Genomic DNA, 15,117 nt, shown 5'->3' with positions numbered 1-15,117 from the left:
GTTGTATAATCTGTGTATAATATTAATATACACGGATTAATATACAAATGACAATCGATGAAAAGCCTGTTATGCAACGAACGTGATGGTCATTACGATGCGAGTAGGAGGGATACGACATGAGCCGCGTAGTGGCGAATGACGTGTAGAATACGAGCATTATAATGACAATTACATGCGAGTAGTATACATGATTTTTTCTATGATCATTGACAAAAAACACATTATATTCAAATTTATTTATTTTATAGCACAAACAAATGAAAGAGTTGAGTAAATTAATTATTTGGTTGATACATTTATATATTAAATATTACAATAATTATTAAAGTGAATTTGCACAACACTGCAATGAGTTCCGTCTGATAAGCCTTATGAGTCATGCAGTAAAAGTCTTGTTAAAAGTCGTACATAATCGTATCTATAGAAAGTGCGAAACAATCATCGGAGACGATCAGTTTGGATTCAGAGCCGGCATGGGAACGAGAGAAGCCATCTTCAATTTACTAGTTCTCGCGCAAAAATGCTACGACCAACAGAAAGATATATTTATATGCTTTATAGACTTCGAACAAGCATTTGATAGAGTAAGACACGACCTACTATTAGAACGTTTGCAAGAAGTCGGTTTAGATTTAGAGAAAAGACATCAATTTACTAAAGAACTTGTACTGGAACCAAAACGCCAGAGTTAGGATCGAGGGTTCCACATCCGCAGAAGTAGAAATTAGGAGTTAGACCGGGATGTGTTCTGTCGCCTCTGCTGTTTACTGTTTACTCCGAGTTTCTATTTAAAGAGGCACTGGAGGACTCCAAGGATGGAGTCAAGGTGAATGGCGTAAATATCAACAGCATCAGATACGCCGATGATACGGTGTTGATTGCGGATTCCGACTTGGGTCTACAGCGACTCATCGACAAGACCAACTCGACCTGTGAGCAGTTTGGTATGAAAATAAACATTAAAAAAACCAAAGTGATGTCAATCCGAAAAAACCAAAACGTACCTCAACCTTGCACAATCAATGGGCACATTTTAGAACAAGTCAATAGATTTAAGTACTTGGGATGTTGGATCGATAGCAGCCTAAATCCTGATCTAGAAATAAGATCGAGAATAGAACAGGCCAGAAAATCTTTCGAAAAAATCAAAAAACTGCTTTGTGATTCTCGAATAAATCTCGAAATTCGACTATGTTTATCCAAATGCTACGTCTGGTCGACTCTTCTCTATGCAGTTGAGACATGGACCCTTGTGGATCTACCGGAGAATTTTCAAAATTTCGTGGACATCGCATACCTCAGACGAAAAAGTGCTGCATAGAATAGGCAAGGCAAGAGAACTTTTCAACGCAGTGAAAGTTAGAAAAACATCATACCTGGGCCACATATTACTGAGAAATAATAAGTACCAATATGCTCAACTTATAGTGAAGGAAAGATCGAGGGAAGGAGAGGACTAGGAAGGAAAAGACTATCGTGGCTCAGAAATATCCGACAATGGACAGGGCTAAATTTTGAACAGCTAATAAGAACAGCTGAAGACAGAGAAGAGTTTGCAATTGTAGTAGCCAACCTCCATTGAAGAGACGGCGCTTTAAGAAGAAGTGAATTTGTCGTTAAATTTTCAATATCCCTCGCGTATTCAGACGTTTTCTTAAAAAGATTTAATCTTGAAATTTGTCAGTTTGCTCATTGCCCATATGCCACCTTCGATACAGAGCGTCCTCTATCGATTCTATTGGTTAAAAATGTGTATCCTAATAAAAACCTGTGTAATAATGAAACCCATTATGATATAAATATTGAAATTGTAATTTATATATTAAAGTATGAGAGTAGAAAAATATGTTTATAATCCAAAGCAATAGGGTAAAACGTAACCTGTGGGCAGAGCTGGGCAATACTCGGGTACAAGTACCCGGATTTTGTACTCTAAGTACATTTTGGGTACTCAGTACCCCGTACCCGAGTACATTTTCAAGAAAGTACTCGGTACTCGTAGTCGTAGCGTACGGGCAAAATACCCGGTACCCGCGTTTATTATACGAGTACATTTTCCGAGTACTTTTTGCAAGTCTAAACTTGTCGCTGCATGTGGGACAGCAAATTAATAGCAACACGCAAAACGTCGTTTTCAGGATCAGTCCATTCGCAAAGTCAAGCAAACGCCTATTCTCTTATGCCATAATTACATACATTAATACAAATTAAAAAAGAAACCGTCAAAATGCATTAACAAGAACCGGAGATACGTACGCGAATTTTATAATACATACCTCACTCCACTACTCCAAGCTGAACCAATTAAAGATCCTTATTTTGAAGCTTTGTAGAAGACTCAAGTTTAAAAAAAAACAAGTTTTAAACAAATTACAACAATTTTCAAAGGCCACTTTGGAGGAGAGTTTTAAATTTTGATTTCTCAATGCATTTATAGAAGATATACATAAAAGCAAAAAAAAAATGAAAACTTACAAAACTGAATCCTCTATGGCCAACAACCGGGTTTTTGCAATTAAAAAAATGGTAATGTTTAATAAACAAATTAAATATCTCATAATAGTCCATGTGGTGAGACTGATCCCGTCTGAAAAAATTTCTGATTCGGCTTCTTTATGGCTTCCTATTCAAAAATGTCCCCTTTAAACAAATATAAAGGGTGCTGGGCGGAATTTTTGGGCAGAAATTGTTTAAACAATTTTTTTAAACAAATACAAAAGATCACGTTTTTTTGCTCTGAAATATATATTTTTAGGTTTTTTGGGTCATTCTAAATAAGAAAGGTATCTTGTAAATTTTCTCAAAAATTGATAGTTTTCGAGTTATAAGCGATTTAAAATCTGAAAAATGCGAAAATACGCATTTTCGAGGCTTAAAAACTCATATTTAAATTAGTATTTTTGAGGTTGCCATATACTTAAATTAAAGATTAAACCTTCAGCTTCAAGATTCTGATGAGTGGTCGCGTCTTACCTGAATTTAAATCGTTGTTTTTTAATTGTTAAATATGCATGTCCATCCGATTTTTTTGCCGGTGCGGTGCGCTCTATTCCAAAAATCTCCTATTTTCATCCGAAAAATATTTTTTTTAGATTCTTTGGGACATTCTAAATAAAAAAAAGTTCTTGACATTTTTCTCCAAAGTTAATAGTTTTAAAGTAATAAGCGATTTAAAAACCGAAAATACGTTTTTTGTAATTTCTAGGATTTTAAATCGCTTATAACTATAAAATTATTAACTTTTTAGAAAAATGTCAAGAAACTTATTTTATTTAGAATATCCCAAAGAATCTAGAAAAAATATTTTTCGGAGGAAAATAGGAGATTTATGAAATAGAGCGCGCCGCACCGGCAAAAAATTCGGATAAACATGCATATTTAACAATTAAAAAACAACGGTAAAAATTAAAGTTAGACGCGATCACTCTTCAGAATTTTGAAACTGAATGTTTATCCTTCAAATTAAGTATCTGGCAACCTCAAAAATACTAATTTAAATATGAGTTTTTAAGCCTCGAAAATGCGTATTTTCGCATTTTTCAGATTTTAAATCGCTTATAACTCGAAAACTATTAATTTTTGAGAAAAATTACAAGATACCTTTATTGTTTAGAATGACCCAAAAAACCTTAAAATATACAGGGTGTAACAAAAATACAGGTCATAAATTAAATCACATATTCTGGGACCAAAAATAGATCGATTGGACCTAACTTACCTTAATACAAATGTGCACATAAAAAAAGTTGTAGTCCTTTGAAGTTATAAAATGAAAATCGATTTTTTCCAATATATCGAAAACTATTCGAGATTTTTTATTGAAAATGGACGTGTGGCATTCTTATTGCAAGAACATCTTAAAGAAAAATTATAGTGAAATTTGTGCACCCCATAAAAATTTTATGAGGGTTTTGTTCCCTTAAACCCCCCAAACTTTTGTGTACGTTCCAAGTAAATTATTATTGTGGTACCATTAGTTAAACTCACTATTTCTAAAACTTTTTTGCCTCTTAGTATTTTTTCGATAAGGTAGTTTTTATCGAGTTGCGGCTTCTTTTTTAATATGTTTACATAAAAATTTTATGGGGGTTTTGTTCCTTTACACCCCCCAAATGTTTGTGTACGTTCCAATTAAACTATTACTGCGGTACCATTAGTTAAACACAATGTTTCTAAAACCTTTTTTGTCTCTTAGTATTTTTTAGATAAGGCACCTTTTATCAAGATGTGGCTTCTTTTTTAATATCTTTCAAAATATGCCTAAAAATGTAAATTATAAATAAATTTTCATACGATTACCAAGTCTCCATAATCGTACTTAACCATTTAAAAATATGTGGTGGATTTGACTAATATTCAAAATATCTCAATAAAAACTGACTTTTCGAAAAAGTACTAAGAGGCAAAAAAGTTTCAAAAACATTGTGTTTAACTAATGGTACCACAATAATAATTTAATTGGAACGTACACAAAAGTTTGGGGGGTTTAAAGGAACAAAACCCCCATAAAATTTTTATGGGGTGTCAAAATTTTACTATAAATTTTTTGTAAGATGCTCCTGCCATAAAAGTACCACATGTCTAGTTTCAATAAAAAATCTCTAGGAATTTTCGATATATTGGAAAAAATCGATTTTCATTTTGTAAATTCAAAGGGGTGTAACTTTCTTTATGTGCATATTTATACTAAGGTAAGTTAGGTTCAATCGAACTATTTTTGGTCTCAGAATATGCGATTAAATTTATGACCTGTATTCTATTTGTTTAAAAAAATTGTTTAAACAATTTCTGCCCAAAAACTCCGCCTGGCACCCTTCAGATTTGTTTAAAGGGGACATTTTTGAATAGGAATCCACAAAGAAACCGTATCAGAAATTTTTTTCAGACGGGAGCGGCCTCACCACATGGACTATAAACTATTGAATATTTTTCAACCAAATTTTTTTTTAGTTTTTACTGGTAACACGTAACTTCTCTAGAAAAATAAAATCTTTCATAGTGCTTATTTATAATGCAAATAATATTTTTTTGCAAATATGTTTTTCAATCTTGATTTACAATTATTTAAATAAATTTAAGGATCAAATTTAATTTAGTTAGTCTTACAAGAAAGAATGTTTGTTTAACTTTGCAGAAAAAAATCGTAAAACCTTCATAAAAACAATAATTACGGTAGCAGTTAAAAAAGTAAATTTAGTGCAAAAATTACCCATTTTTCATTGTTTAGACAATGATCCCCTCGTATGAATCATAATTTCTTGAAAATATCTTTTGTTATCATCTAAACTTTGATATAAAATTTGTTTCAACCTTAATGGAATTACATTTTGATTTACATGTATTATAATTTTTATTTGATTGGCTATTATAAGATACTAAACATACTAAGATTACCTGTTAATGTTAAACAATCCAAAAGTAAGCACTGTCAATAGGGTTCACGGCGTTTATAAAGAAATGCTTCTAAATAGCCCACACCTAGTCACTTATCATACTGAACTGAAATGAGTATTACATATTATTCTCGACACGTAACGGAAATGCTTATAGTTACTTGTGGTTCTCATCGGCTAGTCGATTTTAGCAACAAGTTCCTTTTTACACATAGTTTCAAAAGTTATGCACCACATAAAATTATGCTCATTTTCATACTCAGTTGATTTTTTCGTGAACAGGTTAACGGATTCCGCTATTTTTTTTATTATTTTAGATTTTTCTTTTTTATTTCATCAATTATTGTATGTGTTATACCCATCATTTCTCGTATTCTCTTATTTGGTATCCGTTTGAATTGCCTGCTGCTCTTCTCCAGAAGTTCATTTCTGTTACTAGTAACATTTTCTCTGTTCTTTGTTTCAGTGGCCAAACTTTACTGCCATATGTGATTACACTTTTAAGTATGGTATTGTATATGAGCTGTTTGTACGCTTTAGATATTGTTTGGTCCCATAGAATGCCGTTCATCATGGATATGGTTTTCCTACTCTGTATGTTTCTGTCTTTTATAGCAGCATCGAGTGTTCCATCTTGAGTTATCTTCATGCTCAGGTACTTGTATTCATCAAAGAGTTTAATTTATACCCCATCGTCTAATGTAATCGACTGCTTTGTCTCTCCAATATACATGGCTTCGGTTTTCTTAATGTTGACCTCGAGACAGGGTTGTGCTGTTTTAAAACAAGCTTTTTAAAACAACGTTTTAAAACATGTTTAAAAACACTGGAAAAAACAGATGTGTTTTAAAACACTGTTTTAAAACATAGTTTTTTTTCGTTATTGTTTATTTAAACAACATTGTTATAAGACATTTGTGTTTGCTAATTTGCAAAATTGCAAACATAGATTATAGAGTAAGTAGATGCAATAACAATATTAATGCGAAGTAAAAAGTAAAACTGAAAAAAAGTAAGTGACTAAACTTTATTTATGTTCAGGTAGCAAGAATACTAGTACTGGTAGATAGTGCTGAGTGCTGTAGTAACCTTAACTAAACCAATACTCCTAATAAAGTTGAAAGAAAAAGAAAATTAAAAAATTAAGTAAATAATTATTGAATTACAACAGCATCTCTTAACAGTCCTACTATTAGCTACCTCTGGCTCCTCAAAATCAACATTCGTTAAAGTTAAAACACATGTTTCATGATGCTTTTTCATTCTTGTAACTAATATGGACAATTGCTTCTTGCATTTTTTACACTCAGCTTTAGACACTGTTTTTTACTCAGAGGCGGCTCTAGCCCATGTAGTGCCCGTGTGCAGTCGATGCCCTGGCACCCTTTGGTAGGCGCGCAGTCAAAATGGAATAGTTGAATAGGTACCTACCAAGTATACTTCTTGTACCTCGGGTATTAGGTACTCTTATAATGTAAACAAAAATCCAGATGCAAATAGTGCAATATTAAATGATGTTGGGAGCCAATAAATATTCACTGCGTCAGAACAACCTACCCAAATCTGTCAAAAATATTTAATTAAAAACGAACTTTTTATCTATGAGGTAAGGTTGAAAATTGGTTGAGGTTGATAAAATGATGAACTACATACTACGTATTTTCAGTATTACTTAAAAAATCAACAACAAATTGTTAATATGGATAATTTTTGAGGTGCTCTCACTCCGCTGAAAGTCTCAATAATTGTGGTAGTCTTCTTCTTAGGGTGCCTGTCCGTTCCGAACGTTGGCGATCATTCTGGCTATGATGACTTTGTTGGTTGCTATACGGAATAGTTGTGTTGAGGTCTTTCTATACCATGCTCTCAGGTTAGCAAGCCAGGATATTCTTTTTCGTCCTGGGGCCCTTTTTCCTTTAATTTTATCTTATAAAATGCATTGGAGTAGCTCGTATCTGCCTTGATTTCTCATTATATGCCCCAAGTGCTGCAGCTTACGGGCCTTCACGATGTTGACTAAAGCTGCGGTTGTGTTCATCCTCCGTAGTACTTCTTTATTGGTGACTTTGTCTGTCCATGGTATCTTCAGGATGCTTCTGTACAACCATAGCTTGCAAGCCTGAAGTTTCGATATAGTTTCTGATTTCAATGTTCAATGTCCACGTTTCTATTCTGTATAGACGCACTGAGTACACGTAACACTTAAGGAGCCTTATTTTTGTTTTGAGGGTGAGCTCATGGCTCTTGAACACAGAGCTCATAGTCAAGAATGCACTTTTTCCTTTCCATTGCGACATCTAATCTCTTGAGTATTGTCCCATGACTCATTGATTATAGTTCCCAAGTAGTTGTATTGTGAGACACGTTCAATTCTCATTTGGTTCACATACATATTTGCTCCAGTTAGGTATATTTTGCTTGCTGATGATCATTAGCTTGGATTTCCTGGTGTTTATATCTAATCCATATCTTCTACTTGTTTCCGTTATTTTGTTCATTGAGTTTTGCAGCCCTTCTATGGTATTGGAAAACACTATTGTATCATCTGCATACCGCAGATTACTGAGCTTGATTTTATTTTTATTGAGATGCCTTCATCAATATCTTTTAGAGTTTAGAGCCTCCTCAAAAATGTGCTTTGAGTACAGATTGAACATCAGCGGTAAAATTATGAATCCCTGTCTCACTCCCCTTAAGATTTTAACCTGATCTGTATATTCTCCATCTATTTGGAGCACTGCTGATTGATTCAGGTTAGATCAATACAGGTTAGCTATTATTTTCAGGTCTCTTCCGCCAATCTCTCTCCTCTTCAGCACTTCCATCATTATTTGTTTATGCCTGACTCTATCGGAAGCCTTCTTGTAGTCCATCAATCAGGCATGCAAAAACATCACAGCTGACATCTCTACATTTCTGAAACAACACCTACACGCTAAATAAAGCCTCCCTCGTGCCAACAGCGTTCACAAATCCAAACTGATTGGGCGCAATTTGTTCTTGGCATTTTCGGTAAATTGCGGGAGTAATAAAAGAAAATCTTCCTTTTAAATAATTTTAATCAAATGAAATGCCGCTTTACTTTATATTTACATGTTAACTTAAATAAAATACTTAATCCATTCCGTCAAAGCTTATTTCGCAAAATTATCCCGCGACACCTGTACAAACGCCTTTGAAAATGCCCGACAAGTCCCAAGCAATTTGACCTTTATAGGTTCCACAACTGATTTCGGAAACATTGTCGGTATGTCTTCAAACGGATCAAAAGATCCGTTATTTTAATGTAAAACCAAGTAAAGGGCCCGCTCTTTGGCGATCGGCGCCCCCAACATCCAGGCGCCCGTGTGCACCGCACACCCTGCACAATAGGTAAAGCCGCCTCTGTTACTTTCTCTCCCATCCTCAAAATTTATATTCACTTTAATAAAATTAAAAGTTATCCAAATTGGATCTCTCCGCCTTCCTTGACTTGACATATTTATAAACTTAATATAATTTACACTGTATACACTGTAACTATCCACTAGAAATTAAAATAGAACCGAAGCCAATATCAATTATATTATAATAAAGCAGAACTTAAAGCTTCCGACTTATCCTGAAAAACTGAATAGCGAATGTGATTTACATAATATCACGTGGTATAAGGAAACGAAACAGTTAAACACTCGTTGCATGTGCGCGCAGGTCGCGTCTTCGCAGGAATCCCATAGGTGTGCCAGTTGAGGTTTATGGGAATCCCCGTTAGAAATCCAGTGCAGTACGTAATTATTTTAAAACTTTTTTTTTGTTTTAAAACAGTGTTTTTTTGTTTTAAAACCGTGTTTTTTTTTAGATGAAAAAAAAACTGTTTTAAAACAAAAAACATTGTTTTTAAACAAAAAAAAAAACATGTTTTTTGTTTTTTTTTAAACCAATTTTTGTCCAACCCTGCTTCGAGACCCCATTTGTTATATTCTTCTATTAGCTTCCTCGTCATGTAACTCAAGTCGTCATGATCCTGAGCAATCAGAATTTGGTCATCAGCAAAACATAAAGTGTATAGTGTTGTCTCGTCATTGGGAGGGATTCCTATGCCATTACATTTCCTTTTCCCAGCTTAAGTGCCTGTTCCAGATAAATTTTGAAAAGGGTAAGCGAAATACAACAACCCTGCTTCAATCCAGTTATAATTTTGGCAGTCGTTCCATTAAAGCCTGGTTACAACAAAATACTTGGATCACAGAATATCCTGGTGTATTCTCTGCATGGATCTTCCATAAATAATGAACAATAAATTACTTTTTATTAAGTTCACGTCTTAAATCAATTGTTTATCAAATTCACTATCAATATTATTTAATCAACAACTCAAAATATTCTCGATGCCATGTCAAATATTTAAAATTGTCACTGTCTTGTCACCATATTCTATTCAAATCAGAGCGTTGTATGACAAAGATAGCAAATATTCGATTTGAAAAATATCACCACGGACATGGTGTCCATTTTTTTCGAATCCTGAAAAAACTAATAAATATTTTTAAAAAATTTAAACGCAGAATGAAAGACTAAATTATTATCGAGGGCCGAAAGTCCCTTAGAATAAATAAAAAGTTTCTTTTGAATCAGATATTTTAAATTAAAAATCACACTAAATTTTCTCTTTTTTTTTTGTCACCCCTGTAACTTATTAAAATAAACATCATAGAAGTTTTCAGGGACTTTCGGCCCTCGGTAATAATGTAATATTTCATTCTGCGTTTAAATTTTTCAAAAATATTTATTAGTTTTCTCAGGATTCGAAAAAAATGAATCCCATTTAAATAGCATTGGAGCCGAAACTGTGTACCGATCCCCTTAAAACACAAGGAATAAAACCGTTTATTTTCTTTGCTTCTAAAGATATCACGGACATTCAAAAAACAAAATGTTCACAAAACATAAGACTACAATACGATTTCGATGTATACTCACACTTGTACCTTATCCTCCCTACAGCGTGTCTCAAACTTAACATCAGAAAACATTTCTTTTCTTTCACCCGGTATAGGTAAAGAAAAATCTAAAATAATAAAAAAAATAGCGGAAGCCGTTAATCTGTTCACGAAAAAATCAACTGTGAAAATGAGCATAGTTTTAGGTGATGCTGATGCATAACTTTTGAAACTATGTTAGCAACAAGTTACTTTTTATTACTCCACTGTAAATACTGTAAATGCGTCAACATAAAAATATTTGCAAATCGTTTAACAACGAATTATAATTATTATGAGTCGGTTAACAAATAAGGGAGCATAGGTCGTTGCACAATTAAGATATGGAATTTCTATAGTGTGCCCATGTAGGGCAGTCAGGTCACAAGTAGACAATGAGAAATACTTTATTTGAAAATTGAACAGACTGATATGTTTTGTATCTTCTGACTAAGTGACAAGTGAAAGAATGGGAAAGAATAGTTATTTATGAAACAGTTCGTGAAGTACGCTTTTTTGCGCACGCACGCGATTTTTAGAGAACGAGCGGCACGAGTGCTATACATCGCGTAAGTGCGCAAAAAGTATTTCACGCACAGATTCGTACAATATTTTATCTACGATAAACAAATAAAAAAACTACAACTCTTCATCACTGGAATACATTTCTATTCTACAATTTTTAGAACTTTGACATTTAAAAATTCAAACTTTTTTCAAACCACAAAACTGTCAAAACTTTTGTTGTAATTTATTGCTCACATGTCACCACCATGACAACGCGAAAGTTAAGGATATCTGATTATATGAAAGTGTGCCAAAAAACAGTACAAAAAAGTAAATCTCAGTTATTAGTAATTTTCCTAACAAGTGCGGAAAGTCATACATCTCCGTACGCGATTGCTGTTTGCCGAACGACAAGAAGCGGAGTTCGGCAAGCAGTCGAGTGCGGAAAAGAGACTTTCCGCAAGAGTTAGGAACAATATTTTTCTACGAGCGTTTAAAAAATGACCAAGTTTTAATCAATTAATTGAATTAATATGAAAATACACAAATTAATTCTTTGACAAAGTTGTCAAAACCAAACTTTCAATATAATTGGTTAGCATGACGACGATCTTGGTTGCCATGACGACGATTCAAATCTACTGTTATTGTCTAATGATTTGACTTTCGGATATTATGTCAAAATAATTTTGTTTCGTCGAATTGTCGCGTTAATTTCATTAATACATGAACACAATAAGATAAGTTTTCAGTCTGGTAGGATGTGGAACAACATTTTTTTGGTGTTGTTTTATGTGCTATTAGATTGAAAACTTAGTCTTTTGCTAGCAGTTGCCGCTATGGCATCCCTGCCATTTCGTTCGTTGCAATCCGTGACTGCACGCCGGGGTTTGTCCTAGTTGGGTCAGAGAGAGCAGCATATGTGCCTCCTGATGAGAGTCTAATAAGTTTCGAAACCGGTAGAGGTGCTTGGTGCACTCTCTGATTGAACTGGAATAATGATGCGGCTGTGGTTTCGCGTTGCAACGAAATTTGAAAAAACACCTTATATTTTCAGAAAGAAAAAATCGAGAATAATCCAAAAATGTAAAATATATAGTGTGTTCCATTAAGAAAAAGATAAGTTTGTGTCACCCTGTCAATGCTGGTGGGCGTGTATATCTGACAATATTTTTAAATTAAGGCCCTATCTATGCCCTGATTTTTAATTAAATAATTTTTTTTCGTATCTCTTACGAGAAAAGAGTAATTGCACTTTCTCGCACTAATGCCGCACCATGTATAAAAGTTGATTTTATTATATTGAACTTTTTTATAAATACTATACATGTTTTAAATATATTTTGTAGATTTGAATTTTGCAATTTGCAAGCGAAACATATAGAACAAATTGCAGAGCTACTGACAGTATTTTTTATTAATGTGAAGGAAGTAAGTGTCAACGGAAATCCGATTCCCGAACAAAATTTTTATTTACTATTGAAGCAGGAACTGACCTCCTTATCTCTGAAATATTGCAGTATAAATATCGACGGTATGTACTTATTACTGAAAAATGCATTTAAAATTAATATAATGCGTATAGTTAAGCTATGAACTTCTTCTCACTACCTTGTTTCAAAGCCCGATTTTGAAATGTTATAATCAACTATTCTATAAGCCACAATTTAACTAAAAAAATGATTTTATTAACGTTTTGACGTCCAAATCGGATGCCGTTGTGAAAATACAAAATATTACAAAATTAAACAAAAATGTTGTTGCTTAGTCAAAATTTCTTCTAATAATTCATTTAATCTGTAATGTTATACCTTATGGTTGATTACGAGAAAGCGTTTGATAGAGTACAACACGCCAAGATGATGCAAATACTAAAAGAAGCAGGAATTAACAACCAAGATCTGAAAATAATTAGAAATCTTTACTGGAAGCAGACTGCAAACCTCAGAGTTGACGGTGAGCACACCGAATATGTGAAAATCATGCGTGGAGTGAGGCAAGGCTGCATTTTGTCCCCGCTAATTTTCAATCTTTACTCTGAAAGAATATTTATCGAAGTTTTGCACGAAACTGAAAAAGATATTCTACTAAACGGATACCGGCTAAATAACATCAGGTATGCAGATGACACCATAGTATTTGCGGACAACCTTGAAGACCTACAAGTCCTCATGAACAAAATCACGTATTACAGTCAACAATATGGACTCAATATAAACGTAAATAAGACAAAGCTTATGATCGTAAACAAGAACAAGATAACAGAAGGTCAACTCTACATGAACCAAACCTCTGTAGAAAGAGTGAGGCACTACAACTACCTCGGCACCATAATAAATGAAGAATGGACCAACAACCAAGAGATAAGAGCGCGCATCGGAAAAGCTAGATCAATCTTCAACCGTATGTGGGCCTTTTTTAAGAGCCACAACCTTTCTCTTGGTATAAAAGTAAGAATGCTGAGATGCTACGTCTTCTCTGTTCTTTTTTATGGTGTTGAATCATGGACCTTGAACGAGGATATGTGCCAAAAACTGGAACTATTTGAGATGTGGCTGTATCGAAGAATTCTTAAAATCCCATGAACTGATCCGGTCACGAATGAGGAGGTCCTTAGAAGAATGAGGAAGAACCGAGAAGTACTAACCACCATCAAATCTCGAAAGATGGAATACTTTGGACACATTATGCGAAATGAATCCAGATATGCCCTCCTACAAGCCATCCTGCAAGGAAAAATATTTGGAAAGCGAGGTCCAGGAAGAAGAAGAACATTCTGGTTAAAGAAACTCAGAACCTGGTTCAACACAACATCTGTGCAGCTTTTCCGCGTTGCTGCAGATAAAGTGAAGATTGCCATGATGATCGCAAATATTCGTCATGGATAGGCACATCAAGAAGAAGAATGTTATACCTAAAAAGTTTGTTTTAAACAAATTATGACCACTTTTTGCATGAGACTGTGACATTATTTATAATATGCCGCTCACAACCTGGCCTATTTCTGATCGAAGTTTCTAGTCATTACGAGAGAATACGAGTCCTTACCACGTCTTTCGGGACGAACGCTACCGAAGTATATTATAAGAGGAGAAATTCCATCAGCAGGCCAGTCAGTGATTGACGGACAATATTATTGTGTTCGAATCGAGTTTGTAAATAAATTAGCTGTGTTAGTATGAGTTATTTGTAACTATTTAAATAAATTAAATAAGTGATGTAATATAAACTAATATAAAGTAAGTCTTCCTTTATTTAAATTAAACTTAGTGCTAAAAGAACATAAACTAAATCAGAAAAGTCAAGTCAGTTTTATAACAAGACACATTTTGATCCGTATTCTGGAATGTCTCTCGAAATTGATTATCAAAAAAAACAAGCCGAAGGTCTTGCCCAAATATACTAATCACAAAAAGTATCGCATAATTTTTAATTTTTAGCAGAATGTTATAATAGTCTAGGCGCCAAATAGAGGTCACCGTGTCCTTTTCAATTCTGATGGACAAACTCAACGGTTTCTTATGGATTTTTGGCTGCTGATTACGAATTTCGAGGGTGGATTTCGATCCGAGCGGTCAAAAAATTGTTATAAACAATTAAATTGTTTATAAGGCTCTGGCTCATAAACTAAAAGAGATAAAAAAATGTTTCAAATAAAATTTGTTCCTTAATGAAAACGAAGAAAAAAACGTTTGCTAAACTTAAATCCAACAATTAAAACTCAAGATATTGTAAAATTAGTGCAAAATGGAAATTGCAAAATAAGTATTTTTCGAAGCTTTATCGATCGTAACTCGGCTTCTACGCACGCAAATGAGCCTTAGAAGATTTCATTTTAAAGCTTAATTAATAGGCTTCCACACAAAGTGAGTTAAATTACTTTATTATCATTTGTTTTAAAGTTATACCCGTTTGAAGATATAATATTCTTAAAAAAATTGTACCTACATTTATTTGTTTATAAGGGTTTCAAGCAAATTTGAGCTATATATATTTAACAATAATGATAGAAGAACTCAAAAGAAACAATTTGAGATTGTAAAAATGTTCGTAAGTTTATTTTTGGCCAAGATATCGATATTTTAATAGCGCATTCTGAGGCGCAAGATCGGCTCACAGCGTAAAGGTTCACGGGCTAACTTCTCGATGCAAATTATAATTTTTATGTATATAATATATATACGTTATCTTCATTTTTCATTTTTGAAGATCCTAATAAAATTTTATCATATAATTAAATTATCATATTGTACCCC

The 15,117-nt window shown here is 33.6% G+C and overlaps 2 protein-coding genes across 3 annotated transcripts in view; one reads left to right on the top strand and one right to left on the bottom strand.

Annotated features, from left to right (window-relative positions):
• The window catches only part of LOC114333625 (leucine-rich repeat-containing protein 71-like), a 71,533-nt gene that overhangs the window by 8,250 nt on the left and 48,166 nt on the right, over positions 1–15,117 (top strand). The window contains exon 3 of the mRNA XM_050654349.1: positions 12,211–12,395. Coding sequence (XP_050510306.1) covers positions 12,211–12,395 — 185 coding nt within the window. The remainder of the gene's footprint in view (positions 1–12,210; positions 12,396–15,117) is intronic.
• The window catches only part of LOC126887039 (LHFPL tetraspan subfamily member 2 protein), a 103,515-nt gene that overhangs the window by 40,567 nt on the left and 47,831 nt on the right, over positions 1–15,117 (bottom strand). Inside the window, exon 1 of one of the 2 annotated variants that reach the window (XM_050654351.1) lies at positions 5,398–5,548. The exons of the other annotated variant lie outside the window; for it this stretch is intronic. The gene's annotated coding sequence lies outside the window, so the exon portion shown is untranslated. Of the gene's footprint in view, positions 1–5,397; positions 5,549–15,117 lie in introns of those variants that run through there. 2 annotated transcript variants of the gene reach the window in all.

Source organism: Diabrotica virgifera, chromosome 6 (assembly GCF_917563875.1).
Source record: "Diabrotica virgifera virgifera chromosome 6, PGI_DIABVI_V3a".
Lineage (NCBI taxonomy): Eukaryota > Metazoa > Arthropoda > Insecta > Coleoptera > Chrysomelidae > Diabrotica > Diabrotica virgifera.
The sequence above is the reverse complement of the archived record's forward strand: the minus strand, read 5'-3'. Positions and strand labels throughout refer to the sequence as shown.